The sequence below is a fragment of the Scomber japonicus genome, chromosome 5 (genome assembly GCF_027409825.1).
Source record: "Scomber japonicus isolate fScoJap1 chromosome 5, fScoJap1.pri, whole genome shotgun sequence".
In the NCBI taxonomy this organism is placed as follows: domain Eukaryota; kingdom Metazoa; phylum Chordata; class Actinopteri; order Scombriformes; family Scombridae; genus Scomber; species Scomber japonicus.
The window spans coordinates 33634522-33648835 of record NC_070582.1 but is presented as its reverse complement, the minus strand read 5'-3'; the positions used below and the strand labels follow the sequence as shown (position 1 = coordinate 33648835).

Genomic DNA, 14314 nt, shown 5'->3' with positions numbered 1-14314 from the left:
TATTTAAAGTCCATGTAAAGTAAAAATAAATATGTGTTCTGAGTTTGACATATCACAGAAAAGATGGTTGTTAACCACCCTGCCAAATTTGAATGATTAAAAAAATCACCAAATATATGAAATTAGGCTTCAAAGTTGTGTAAAAGTCAGCCTCTTTCTCTGCTCCCAAATGCGCAGAGTTCACTGAAACCCCGCCCCCTACCAAGTGTCACCTGTCAATCAAAGTCAGCACCTCTACCAGAAACATGGACGCTACGTGTAAGAGCTTTCTTCCGCTAGCTCGGCGGCTAACTCGGCTGCTAACTGGCTAACTGTAGACTGTAGTAGCTAGTAGTAGTATGTGCTGAATGTATTTGATTTTCAGACCCGCCCACTAAGTCCTGAACACAGAAATGTTGAAACACAGTTTCTGAAGCCTAGCTCCACAATTCAAATCTAAATGGTTGAAATGCTTTTTACACCTTTTTTAGAAATACATTTATGACCTATTTAATGTGTTTAGAAGAAAATGTCTGAATTCACTTTACACGGTCTTTAACATAGAAACTCATGACTCTCCTGGATTATGAGCCTATAGATTTATGTTATGATCAGCAGTTTTTGATTACAATCATCAATCAATTGAATTCCAACAAAAGTCATCCAAAGGTACTTTACACGTAGAGCAGGTCTAGACCTTACTGTTTAATTTAATTTATAGAGACCCAACATTCTCACATGAGCAGCACTTGGTGACAGCAGCAAAGAAAAACTCCCTTTTTAAGAGGAAGAAACATGCAGAGAGCTCAAAATAGTACTACAATACCCATGAGTCTAGAGGGCGGTCCACACCAAGAACAATATTTGTAATCATTACAATGTGAGCACCCAAAATGGATATTGATGAGCTGTTACTGCTGTATGTTGTACCAGTAAGTGCTCAAGTACATCAACATGCTATGTTCCATATTAATAGCAGCTTGTAAATGTAAAGACTCATGGATCCATATACCGATCACATTTAATACCAGGTGCACATTTGCAGGGTTTCCATAACTTTGATGTTCTTTCACACAGAAGAAGACTCAATAAAAGAAATACTGTGAGGATTATGTCCTAAAAAAATATTCTACTTTTTATCTTGAAATCATGTTTTGATCCAGGAATGATCCAAAATCTGAGAGAGCACTTATTGAAATATTCCTCCCACTATTGGCTGTATGGCAACAACATTTAAGTTTTTTTGACTGGATGTTTTAGTGTTTTTTGTTACCTCAATAAAATGAAAACTTGTTTATAACTATTTGTACTAATTATTTGGTTTTTAGTGTTTTGGTATATGGAGAGTTTCATATTTAACAACATTTTGGAAATGCTCCACCAGATATGGAAACATCTTTAGAACTGTCAACAGTGTATACAACATGATGTAGCTGTGATGGTGTTTAGCTTTTAAGCACAAGTTTTCATCTCTGTGCTCTCATCTAAAAAAAATCCAAGCCACCAACAACTGGATGTATGGTTAAAAGAAACCACATCAACTTATTCACCAGGTTCATCTATGTTTCCTCACAATGAAGCTATCAGGATCATTTGAAAGATGTTAAAATCATTCAAACCTATACTCAGAGACTCTACCCTTAGCAAAAAGTAGTTTATTCAAGTGTACTATGAGTATACTTATTTTACACTAAAACTGAGGCAGTATACTTGAAGTTTACTTTTTATGTACTATATTTTATATAGGCCTACTTAAGAATAGTATAGTGAAGTATACTTGGCTTATACTGAAAAGTATAAAGAAAAGTCTAAGACTAAGTACATTAATACTAAGACTTAGACTTATACTTTAATACTAAAGCTTATACTTGTACTTTAGTATGCTTTTTACTTCTTTCTGCCATAAAGTACTAATACTTTGCTTTGAGGTATTACCCCTGTTATAAACTTATATAGTATAGAACTAGTACAATGGCACTATATAGAGTGTACTTGTGTTATACTTTAAGTATACTTCAATAAACTAAAATGTGGAGTAGAAGTATATACCTAGTACACTAGTATTATATAGATGAGTGTACTTGTTGTATACTTGAAAGTACTTTTCTAAACGAAGGTATTAAATTAGTATACTTTCTAGTACACTACAAGTACATGGTCCGTAGTATACTTGCTATACTTATACTTACACTCAAGCATTCTTAATAAAATGAACTTCAAGTATACTACTTTTTGCTAAGGGTAATCAGGAGACAGTGAATGAGTGATGGGATTGGAGTATCTTCCTCCTGTGGTTAATGTGTAGTTAGCTCTGATTCATGCCATTGTCTGATAGATATTTGACTGTTTTTAATGTTTAACCAATATGAGACTGTTCACGATGTTTAATACAGCGTGTTTAAATTGGACAGTTTCTGTTAATTCAGGTGAGAATATGTGTGTACACTGTCATGATGATCAATAGCACTGTAGAAGTGTAATCAATCAAACTGCATCACATCAGAGGAGAAGCGCAGTGAGAGGAGTGGCTCCTTCGGGTGTTTGAGAAGAAGAGTGTGGAGAGATGGATTGATGTGAAAGAAGGAGAGAAACTGACTGGGGATTTCCACTGGGTCCGTCAGCGGCGCGGAACGGCTGTGCTACGGTTTAGCTCCGTCCTCTGCCCGGCGTCAACTCACACCGGGAGCGTTACAGCAGCGGACCGGAGCATGCTCTGGGAGAGAAGGCTGCCTTTTAAAATGACGTTGCACTGTTAATACAGTAATTACGGCAGCACAATCAAACCCGAACGAGAGCCTTTAGTCTACAGTAATTACTGTAGTAGCAGCACAACTAAATGGCCCGGTTTTGTTAACTTGCTCAATTTTGGTTGATTTGGTAATTTTCTAAGATTTATGTACTTATCCCATCTGTCAGTAGGCTACGTAGCTAGATGGAGTCTTTATCTGACTGTTTTATTCATGTTTGTTGCTGAAATACGATCGGGAGGCTGCACGGGTTGTTTTATTTTGCTGATTCAGTGTCGGACTTCCTGTCTGGTGCAATCTGCTCTGTTGAGCTTGTCGCGAGTTGGCAACGGCTCCGTCAAAAATAGAAATGCTACCTATCGATAGCGCTGCGGCGCGGGAGCCGCTGCTGAGCCGTTGCTGACACGCTGCTGAAACGTTCCCGGTGGAGATACTCTCATTGATTATAGTGTTACCTATCAGCTCCGGTGACCGCGGCGCAGCTGTAACGCGCCGCTGCCGGACTCAGTGGAAATTGGGCTTGAGAAAGAGATTTGATTTTATGATTTGTCTGGAGTCTTGATGCAGTTCTCTGTTCATGTAAATATAAATATTCAATAAACATAAACAGATCATTTCATGTCTGCTTATTGATTTATTGTTTGTTTCATATTCATCATTTCATGACTGCACTCGTCATCTGCTTTATGTTGTTGGATTGCAGGAGGGGTCTTGTCCTTTGCATATCACATTATTGCATCCTGTATTTTACTTTTGAAATCAATATGTTTTATATTTAGTAAATAAATCATGATGTGGGTTTATTTGGAGCACACATGGGTTTAAATGGTGTTACAGTACCAATTAATCCCACTTTATTAATCAATTATCTTTATTTTATATTCTAAAATCTACATGAACTACATTTTTAAATGACTTAGATTTTGGTGCTTAATGGGAACACTTACCCTAACAACTGGAAACAAATGTAATAAGTTACATTACTTTGATGAAGTCATTGAAATAGTTACATTTGAAATAGAGTAACTAGTAATCTGTAACCTATTACATTTATAAAGTAACCTTCACAACCCTGTTAATGTAATATGTATGTGTGTAGAATCCTTTTTTAAAAATCAATAGCAAATGGGAAACATCTGTTTTGAAATAACAACAAACTCAAAAGTCTAATTACTGGGTTTTTCTAGAGCTTTCTACGGCATCTCCCAGCCTTCATCAATCAGTAAATTGCATTTGGCTGATGGAGAGGACTCAGGTTCTATAATATTATAACAACTGAGCCAACTTCAGTTTGCAGAGAGGTGTGATTGAAAGCACATGGGCAGGACTGAACTTTCATGCTCAATGTTACTTTTGATTTTTCAGATCAATGAGATCGAACACCAAAGCTCTGGCTTCAAACTTGAAAAGACAAATCTAAAAAGATTCCTGGTGAACAAGTCTGTATATGATCTCCTTTGCTTTTATCCTGCTGCACTTACTGGACTGTATATTTGTGAAGGGACAACAAGCTCTTACTCAATACCTCAAAAACAGGTGCAGACTTGAAGAGGAGGATAAACATCACATCGGACCAACTCCTTTAAATCCCTTAGCAGCTACATGAGTAACTTCAATACCAACCACATCATTAACCTTAATCCTCCAGACATGACTAGACTTTTCTGAAATATTGGATCATTTGAACATTTATTGAAATGAAAGCATGTGAGAAGTTTAGAGGGAAAAATCACTATTTGTTGGAGCTGTTAACAACTCATAGACATCTGAAATGTGAGCCTGACTACACACTGCTTTTTAGTTTCAGCTTTAACAATGTGTTGTATTTTAAAAGCTTATTATATTATCCATTGCGTCAAATCTTCATCTGAAAAGTAACTAAAGCTGTCAAATAAATGGAGTGGAGTAGAAAGTACAATATTTCCCTCTGAGATGTAGACAGTAGCATCACATGGAAATACTACAGTAAAGTAAAGTTATGGCTGGGCAATATATTGAAGTTATATTGATATTGTGATATGAGAAAAGATATCGCCTTAGATTTTAAATGCTGCATTACAGTAAAATATGTAATTTTCTGAATTTACCAGACTGTTCTAGCTAATCTGTTACTGTAGCTAGTTATTTACTTTTTACCCACTTGGTCATTATATCCACATTACTGATGATTATTTATCAAAGATTTCATAGTGTAAATATTCAGTGAAAGCAAAAACAGCCATCTCTACAATATTGTTGTAATATCGATATCGAGGTATTTGTCTAAAATATCGTGATATTTGATTTTGTCCATGTGGCCCAGCTCTAAGTACAAGTACCTCAAAATTGTACTTGAGTAAATATGCAGTAAATAGTTACTGCATATTTTGCGTTCATACAGTCTTTGTTTAGTTGTAATCTAGAGTGCCAGCAGTAAAACCTTCTCATCAGCATCCTGTGGTGACTGAAGAAGAAGGTAAAACCTGCAGGTATTGAGTAAAGCAGCTCTATACAGGTGTGGATTCCTGAGAGCTCTGCTTGTTATTCACTAAAGCTGTCCCTACACACACACACACACACACACACACACACACACACACACACACACACAGAGGCGGAGAGAAGGATATTTTATAGCATAGGGCTGACAGGAGATTATCCTCACACATGTTCGCTCAGCTTATCATGGCTGAAGGTGTCTATGGGTGTGATGAGTGCTTTGGTATAATTCTATTCTTGTCAGGACAGGATGGAGTCTTCTCACAAACAGCATTTACATATCACGGGATGCTGAGAATCCACTCCAATCAAAATGTCTCAGCAGAGGCACTTCAATGGTGTCCCATAGACAGGACATGCGCATGTGGAAGTAGGTATTCTCTAATGATGATGGAATCCATCCATCAGCTGCATCCTGTCCACATGATCAGAATTTACTGAGAGGATACCAGCGTGTTGCGTGTCTTCTCATGTTTGATTTCATTGCTGGAGGGCTGATCATTTTAACATGAAGCTGCTCCTAATTATTAATAGAATCGTGATATCTTAGCCATCACTAAATCTTTCAGAGTGAGCGCTCTTGTTGCAGTGTGACTGGATGTGAGTCTCATTAAGGCTGTCAATCAGGAGAATTGTTGTTATTCTGCATATATTTTTTCATTTCCTTGATTAGTGTAAAGAATGCATCTCATTATCTATGTTGTGTCATTACACACAGGGTCTTAAAGGGACTCTTTGGAACCACCAACCACCTGACTAACAAACAAGCATGTACTTCACAGATTTAACACTGCACTCTTAAAATGTTATTGGACAGTTTTTAAAAAATCTTTGGTGCCTACATTATCACAAATTCCATCACAGGCTCAGTGTGTTATGTATGTAGTGGATAATGTAGGAGCTGTATATTTTAAGACCTTTCAAACCTTCATTTAAACTTGAAGAATCATTGATGTTTCATTTACTATGACATCAAGTTATAAACACATAAAAAATGAAGACAAAAAAACAACAAAATAAAAGTCAGTTAAAACAGACAGAACATGAAACAGAGAGGTTAGTGATGATGGGTTTAAACTGGCCATAGGCTGGTACACTATTGATTTTTAGTTTGTGTTGAAGGTCATTCCAAGAATTTGGTGTGTAAAATATGCACATATGTACATACTGTATGTACACTGGTGTGTAATTTCCACTAGGGACAGGGGGACCCACATTTAAAAAAATATATATATATATATATATTTTTTTACTGCACAGCATCGGTTAGGGTTAGAGTTTAGGGTTAGGGTTTAGGGTTAGGGTTAGGGTTGGGGTTGGGGTTAGGGTTAAGGTTGTTTCCATCTACTCCTGCATGGTTTACAGTGGCCTACATATGAAAAAATAAAACATTTTTACCCCCTTGTATGTACATAGGTCAGGTCTAGGTTCAGCAACATTATGTGCCCCAAGAATGAGGTCACCTGAATACCTGAATATACTGAATGACCCATCATCAATACAAGATCTTGGTGAAAAATTAATGCAACACTGGACGGAAATAAATCTTGTAACATTGCAGAAGCCTATTGAAACAATGCCACAGCGAATGCTTGCCGTAATCAAACTAAAGGCGGTCCAACGAAATATTAGAGTGTGTGACCTTTTTTTTTGGCGGCAACTTTTTTTTTTGGCCAGACAGTGTATATACATATGTGCATATTTTACCCAAGTTAATATCTGAGGTCTATGAGCAGGGTGGTGTCCTTAAAAGGAAAGTCTGTCTCTGAACTGACTCTGATAGAAGAATACATTGTACTGTTAGTATACTATTTTCTTAAAAAGCATCTTGCACACAGTTTGATTGAGATTTTCAGACTGCACTTTTTTGCCCTTCTTTTTTAATCTGAAGAGAAACACACACACACATTGCTCCAGTCTAACATATTACTGTGTGACTGGCTGTGTGTGCATGTGTGTTTGAGTGGAAATAGCTGCAGATATTTAGACCACAGTAGGGAGCCTGATTGTGTTCCAGCAAAGAACACACACACACACACACACACACACACACACACACACACACACACACACACACACACACACACACACCAGTCAGAAACAAAGCCAGAGAGCTCAACAGGAGCACAGCTATTAATACCACACACCATCTTGACAATCCTTCTATTCCAATCATTATAATGACCCAGTGATTTCAAGCAGCTCTCTGTTCTGTTGGGTGTGGTTATGAATAACAAAGCTTTTACTTTTTGTCACTGTCAGTGTTTAAAAGTGATTAAAGCTGGGCTACATTCTTAAAATAATCAGAAAAATGCAACCGAGAAACTTGTGATTGTTCCTACACAGCCTCACATAAAGGAAAGCTGAGAACACACACACATACTCACTCTGTGTTGTAGCTTTGAATATAGGAAATGACACTATTGACACATTTACTATAGATGCTATTGTGGGCATACTAATAATATGTATGCTTATGTTGAGTGTTTTACATATCATGATAAATGAAGTTAATGCTTAATGCTCACTGTAATGGAATGTAAAGTCATATTGTAAGTGTGACAGGTAACACATGACCTCAATAAACCACCACATAATGACTATTACCATGGTTACACAAGCAACACAATCCAACCATAGTATAAGGACAGTTCGTTAAGCTGAGTGTGCAGGTAGTACAGGTTGTAAGGTAGCTTCTGTTGTAATTCTAGTTTTGTGCTGATTTTGGTGTTTTATAATCATTGCCTTTATTAGTGTTTTTGGGAATGCTCTATAGGAGCAAGGTCCTGTAGTCCTCTGGAGATTATTTCTTCCATGCAGTTTGTGCCAGATCATTTATGCTTAGTGTAGAAATATTGAGCATTAAATACAAACTTGTTTTAAACCCTTTTTCATCCCTTTAATAAATGTAGCTCCTGCAGGTGTGTGTTTGTGTGGCTGTTCAGGTCACTCTCCCTCTACACTGGGTTGCATGTACATTTTAACTGTTGGTTTGCAGTGGAACACACACACAGGTGATGGAAGGTCGGCTTCTCCTCAAAGCATAGATCTACTCATAGTCTGCACTGCTTGCCATGCGGGTCAAATGTTTGATGTTATTAATTCATCACTGACTGTTGTTCTGCTACTTTGAACTGAAAACCTCATGTCTGACTTGTATAACAATAAAACATGCTTCTCTATAAAAAGCTTCTTCTCTGTAGCCTGTATGTCCTTTCATTTTATTGTTTGTAACCAGTTGTGTGTATATATAGTAGCCTACAGCAGTTGTTTAATGCATTTTGTGGTGTATAGTAGTATGTAAACCATTTATTGTCTTTCTTTTAGAACCTCACTGATTAGTCAAATGAATTACTTGATTAACTAAAAGTAGAATAGAACAGAGATAGAATAGATACTTTATTGTCATTGCATTGATAAAACAATATAACAAAACTTAGTTCAGCAGCATTCTATAACAGCTTCCTAATTGTCTTAATAATAATAATAAATAATGTCTTAAAATCACCAGGTGTCCTAAAATAAATAATTGCCTTGAAATAGTAATGATAAATAGTAATTGTCAAAATAGTCAAGTTTTCAATAATTCAGTTATAAAAAATAAAATAGAGAATATTGCACGGGTTGCATTCTGCATATTATATTTCCTAAGAGCTTAGAGCTTCAGAAGGCAGTCCACTGCCCCAAGGAAAAACAGGTTCTCTGTTTAAAAATGTTTGATAACTGATTATTAATTACAGTAATTTTTCAAGCTGCTAAAAATACTAAAAATTGCACAGATGCAGCTTCTAAAACGTGAAGATTTCCTGTCTTTATCATATTATAGCAAACTGAATCTATTTAGACTATTGACATTTGAGCGCTTGAAAATTATAGTTAAAAATGATTATTCAATGAATCAAAAATAGAACCAACAGAGTCATTATAGTTATCAGTTGCAGCTTATACATTGTGCTTGTGGCAGTTATAGTAGATAAAATGCATGCTTTGCAAAATCGTGGTGTTCAGTGCACAGTGACAATGATGTGTAGGAAATGTAGTAGAACACATAAAAGCACAGGTATGATACTTTATAGTCTTGTCCTACAATATGCCCCAGAGGACTGCTGGGGGGAGGGGGGGGGGGGGGGGGGGGGGGGGTAGAATAGTGAATTACAGTAGCTGGAGGTCCTGGCAGTGAGACGGTCCCTTTAAGGCTGGACTGGATGATCCGTATGGAAGGACGGCCAGCAGCAGACAGACACAGACACAGAGGCGGTGCTCTCTCTCTGCTCTCTCTCCTCCCGTTCACTCACATTACAGACCTGTCAACAGGACGGTGGTCCCCGAATCACCGCTGTCTCCTCCAACACGCTTTTTATAGACGCGTTAGAGCTCCGTTAAGGAATCCGTGACGAGGAGGAGGAGGAAGAGTAGGAAGAGGAGGCGGGGGAAAAGGAGGCAGCGATTGCTGGAGCTGCTGGAGCTGCTGCAAGATCCTGCTCCAGCTGCGGACACATTTCTACCCGGCACACTCCCAAACCCCCCCCCCCCCCCCCCCCCCCCACCACCACTTCCACTTCCTACAGCTGGATGTTTGCATTGCCTGCAGAGTTGATCATGCAATGGATGAAGGAGGACTGACACCTGGGGAGCAGTGAAGAGAAGATTTTTTCTTTCTTTCTTTTAATCAGTTGGAAAAGTAGCATCAGTGGAGGGAAAAAAGAAAAGAAAAGGAAGCACCGTGTTTTACTGCCAGGAGCCCAGCAGAGTGACAGCACCAGCAAAAATGTCTGTCCCTGTGAGTATATACCCGCCCCAAGCTCTCTCCCTCTCTCTCTCTCTCTCTCTCTCTCACACACACACACACACACACACACACACACCACACACACACACACACACACACACACACACACACACACACACTTTTAATGCTGTTTCTCCCTTCACTGTTTACTGACACTTCTTCCAGATGTGAGTGTAAGACTTATCACATTTACAGCTCTCTCTCTCTCTCTCTCTCTCTCTCTCTCTCTCTCTCTCTCTCTCTCTCTCTCTCTCTCTCTCTGTGTCTCTTCAGTGCAGCTCACTCATGAGCCTGTTAGTCATTCACACACAGCTACTGTAGCCTACATGTAAAAATACACCACAGTGGAATAAATGCTTCTCATGGTTGAACAGAAGCAGAATGAACCCAGTGACCAGACACAAGTACAGATGAGCTCATTAGTGAAGAAGCATAAATGAGATAGTTTTTTTTGAATGATCTTTGGTCTAAGGACACATACTGGGACTGAAGTGCCATAGCTATTCTGGGTAGGCTGGGCCTGTCAACACGTTCAGACAGCTGATGTTTCTGTGTGTGTGTGTCTGTGTGTGTGTGAGAGAGAGAGAGAGAGAGTCTGTGTGTGCGTGCTCCAGGGTTTGGATTTATATCCATGTTGCTTTAACACACAGTCTCAGATGTTTGGGAGCAGTTTGAAATGGTCTTGATGGAGCTTGTTGTGTTGCTCTTTATCACATTCCTTAGGATCTGTTTCACAAACTCAGTGCCTGGAGGGTCTAATGGTGCACCGAGAGCTGTGTGTGTGTGTGTGTGTGTGTGTGTGTGTGTGTGTGTGTGTAAAGGTGCTCGGTGATGCCTGTTTGTCAGTCCTGCCATATTCAGCGCCAACACAAATGGAACAGGGCTCACATTGATTGTATTACTAACAATATTAGGAATGCATGTTAGTCATATCTCATAACTGATGATTCACATAATCATAACGGCTGATAATAATGAACTTCATTTTACTGCCAGAGAACCATATGTCCATATGAGAGCTTGTACATGTAGTGCTGTAACTGTCATGCTTAGTGCACAAGCAGATGTCTGTGACTACGCTGCTTTATGTCCTGATTCATAGCTAACACTGCAGTTAAGAAGTGTGTACTATCAGCAGCATGGAGAACATGGAGGATTTATTCTGGCTCGACACTTCCAAACATGCTGGCTCTTGTATTTTCTTTGTGCGGCACACTCTTTCCAAAGTGTGCACAAAAAGTTAGACATTAAGTTGGCATAATATTAATAGTTAGGTGTAATATAAAATAATATCAGAAATAATCTATCATGGCTCATGCACATTGAATCATCCACTCATAATAAATGTATTTTAGTCTGATGGCATGTTTTCAATCAATCATTTCCCTGCACTGATAATCTATCAATACATAATGCATTCATAACCATGAGTATTATTGAACATTTTAAACTATATCATACTTTAATGATGATAATAATTTCCCATGTGCTTGACATCTTTTTTTTTCCATCTAATTTCTGCTGTCTGAAGCTGCAGTTCTTCTAATCACCACTAGATGTCATCTCCAATACAATTCCAACTATATTCACTATATTCATACAAACAAGATGTAGTGACTTACAGTTCACCCTGAGGCCAAAATAATCAACTGATCACTACTAGGCCTGGTCATAATAATTATGTTATTGACTTATCGTATTAAGTCGATAACATAATTATCAACATCATCATGTCTATATGGACTTATCATATGATGCATGACGTTGATCATTTTTTTTGCCATATTTCACATTAGCAGCTAAGAGACTATTCATGTCACATTGGCTAAGCAAGTAGTGTCCTCCATTCCTCACTGTGTACGTCCTGAGTGGAGACTGCAGAAGAATTGAAGTCAGTGTAAAGTAAGAATAAATATGTGTTTGACATAACACAGAAAAGTGTGTTGTTAACCACCTTGCCAAATTTGAATGATTAAAAATAACGCCAAATACATAAAATGAGGCTTCAAAGATGTGTAAAAATCAGCCTCTTTCTCTGCTACCAAACACTGTGGGAGTGCCCACCGAGTTCGCTGAAACCCCGCCCCCTATCAAGAGTCACCTGTCAATCAAAGGCACCACCTCTACCCGAAACATGGACACTATAGCTCTTTCTGCTGCTAGCTCAGCAGCTAGCTCGGCGGCTAACTCAGCTAACTGTGTAGACTGTATTGGTAGTAGTGTTAGATGTAGTAACAATAATTCGCCACTAGGCAGTTTAACCACTGAGGAGAGCGGACTCTTGGTCTTATATAGTAGGAGAGGGACCAAGGTTACGCCACTACGTCACGGAGTAGCCCTTTTTTCAGGCTCAGGAAATCAGGAAAAATGAGAGAAACAGTTTAAGGCTCGATCTCCACAATTCAGTACTGTATAGTTATCAGCCTTTTCACATGTTTTCTGTAACCATTTTCCAACATGTATAATATGTTTAGAAGTAAATCAATAAATTGACTTTACACAGACTTTAAAGGTAAATAACTCTGTCCCCAACCATAATGGCAGTCCCACCCCCCGCCCCCATTGCATTATTATACTATTATATAGTCATTATCATGACAGGACTAACCACCTCAGTCAGAAGGATTCATCCTCTGGGGATCATGTAGAAGTACCAAATTTGGTCTGAACTGACCAATCGACCAATGGAATGGATTTGTTTGCCACGCCCTAACGTGGCAAAAAAATCCTTACTTCTCTTTTAAAATACAGAAAAATGTCTTCGTATGTAATTCCAGTTGTTTTAACGTGACATTTGTCTGGTTGATTGACAGCTGTCTCGGCCTATCACGGTCAGCAGAGTTGTGGATTCTGTTTACTCGTCTTCAGCAATGAGCAGACAAACAGGCATCAGATCAGCCTTCACTAACCTGCGCTTGTCAGAGTCAGTTTGTTCATGTATCTCTGCAGGCTGGGACACCTTCATGACAATTCCTTCAGATTTTTTTTATCAGTGCAGCTTTTAGCAAACTGAGACAGAGCAGCATGACCGCATACGCTCTAACGTCAACTTGTGTTTGACGATCATCGGTGCACACAGAGCGGTGCAGCAGAGGAGCCTGTGCATGTGTGTTATGTGCAGAGCTGTCATTTCTAATTATGTGTAGTAGTTGCTGTGTGGAGAGGTGTTTCTAGAGACAGTGCTGCTCACCTCCTCAGTATGGCAGGATGTGTTCTGATCTGCTAAATTTGGCATTCACACAGCGACCTGCTGCCTCCTGCTATTTGACGAAACACACAGGAGATTCAGATCTGTGTGTGTGTGTGTGTGTGTGTGTGTGTGTGTGTGTGTGTGTGTGTGTGTGTGTGTGTGTGTGTGTGTGTGTGTGTGTGTGTGTGTGTGTGTGTGTGTGTGTGTGTGTGTGTGTGTGTGTGTTCCTGTCATGCACGGGGGTATTCTGTAACACAAAGGCAAAAACTGCGATGATGAAAATGATGCACTCAAAGTGAATTGGATGCATTATGTGTGTCTGTGTGTGTGTGTGTGTGTGTGTGTGTGTGTGTGTGTGTGTGTGTGTGTGTAGTGAGCTTAGAGACAGTCAGCTCTTTTCTCCTCTGACAGCAGTCAGAGCAGGTTGTACCTCCTCCTCAGCAGGGAGGACACAACTAGGTCTGCTCTCTCCAAACTTTATCTCCTCACAGCACTTTGAAAGAACTTCTGGTACCAAAAAAAAGTAAACTGAGCGCCTCTCAAAACTATTTGCACCTCTTTCAATTCCCATTTAGAAAAGTTAACTTTTCAGAATAGCAAGTAATTATAAGAAGTATTCTGACATAGTTTCTAGGAAATAAAGTTCTAAATACTACACTACCCATGAGCCTCGTAGACCTTTGCTACCAGCTCATTCTGAAATCAGATTTCTAGAATATTTAGAATATATATTAATAGGGATGTCTGATATTATCGGCCCTCCGATATTATCGGCCGATATTTACTTAAAAATGTAATATCGTTCAGTATCGGTATCAGATTTTTATAACCGATGTTTGGTCTGTAGGCTTCAGCACTTCCGAGCCTGCCTGAACGCAGCATGGAATGTTTACTGGCGCTGTGTTAATTCCACAATAGGAGATATGTTATGTTGTTACAGTTTTGGTGTAAAAAGCCTGCATATATCGGTATCGGGTGATATCATTATCGGAAATTAAGAGTTGGGGAATATCGGAATATCGGATATCGGCAGAAAAGTCAATATCGAGCATCCCTATATATTAAACAATTTTACCCCATTTCTGTCATCCAAAGCTGATCCAAAATCCAGAATGTCACTCCCAACCTACT

The 14314-nt window shown here is 38.9% G+C and overlaps 1 protein-coding gene across 1 annotated transcript in view; it reads left to right on the top strand.

The window, feature by feature from the left end:
* Positions 1–9906: 9906 nt before the first annotated feature.
* bcar1 (BCAR1 scaffold protein, Cas family member) overlaps positions 9907–14314 on the top strand; it is a 105140-nt gene continuing 100732 nt past the window's right edge. The window contains exon 1 of the mRNA XM_053319666.1: positions 9907–9984. Coding sequence (XP_053175641.1) covers positions 9973–9984 — 12 coding nt within the window. The 5' untranslated portion in view covers positions 9907–9972. The remainder of the gene's footprint in view (positions 9985–14314) is intronic.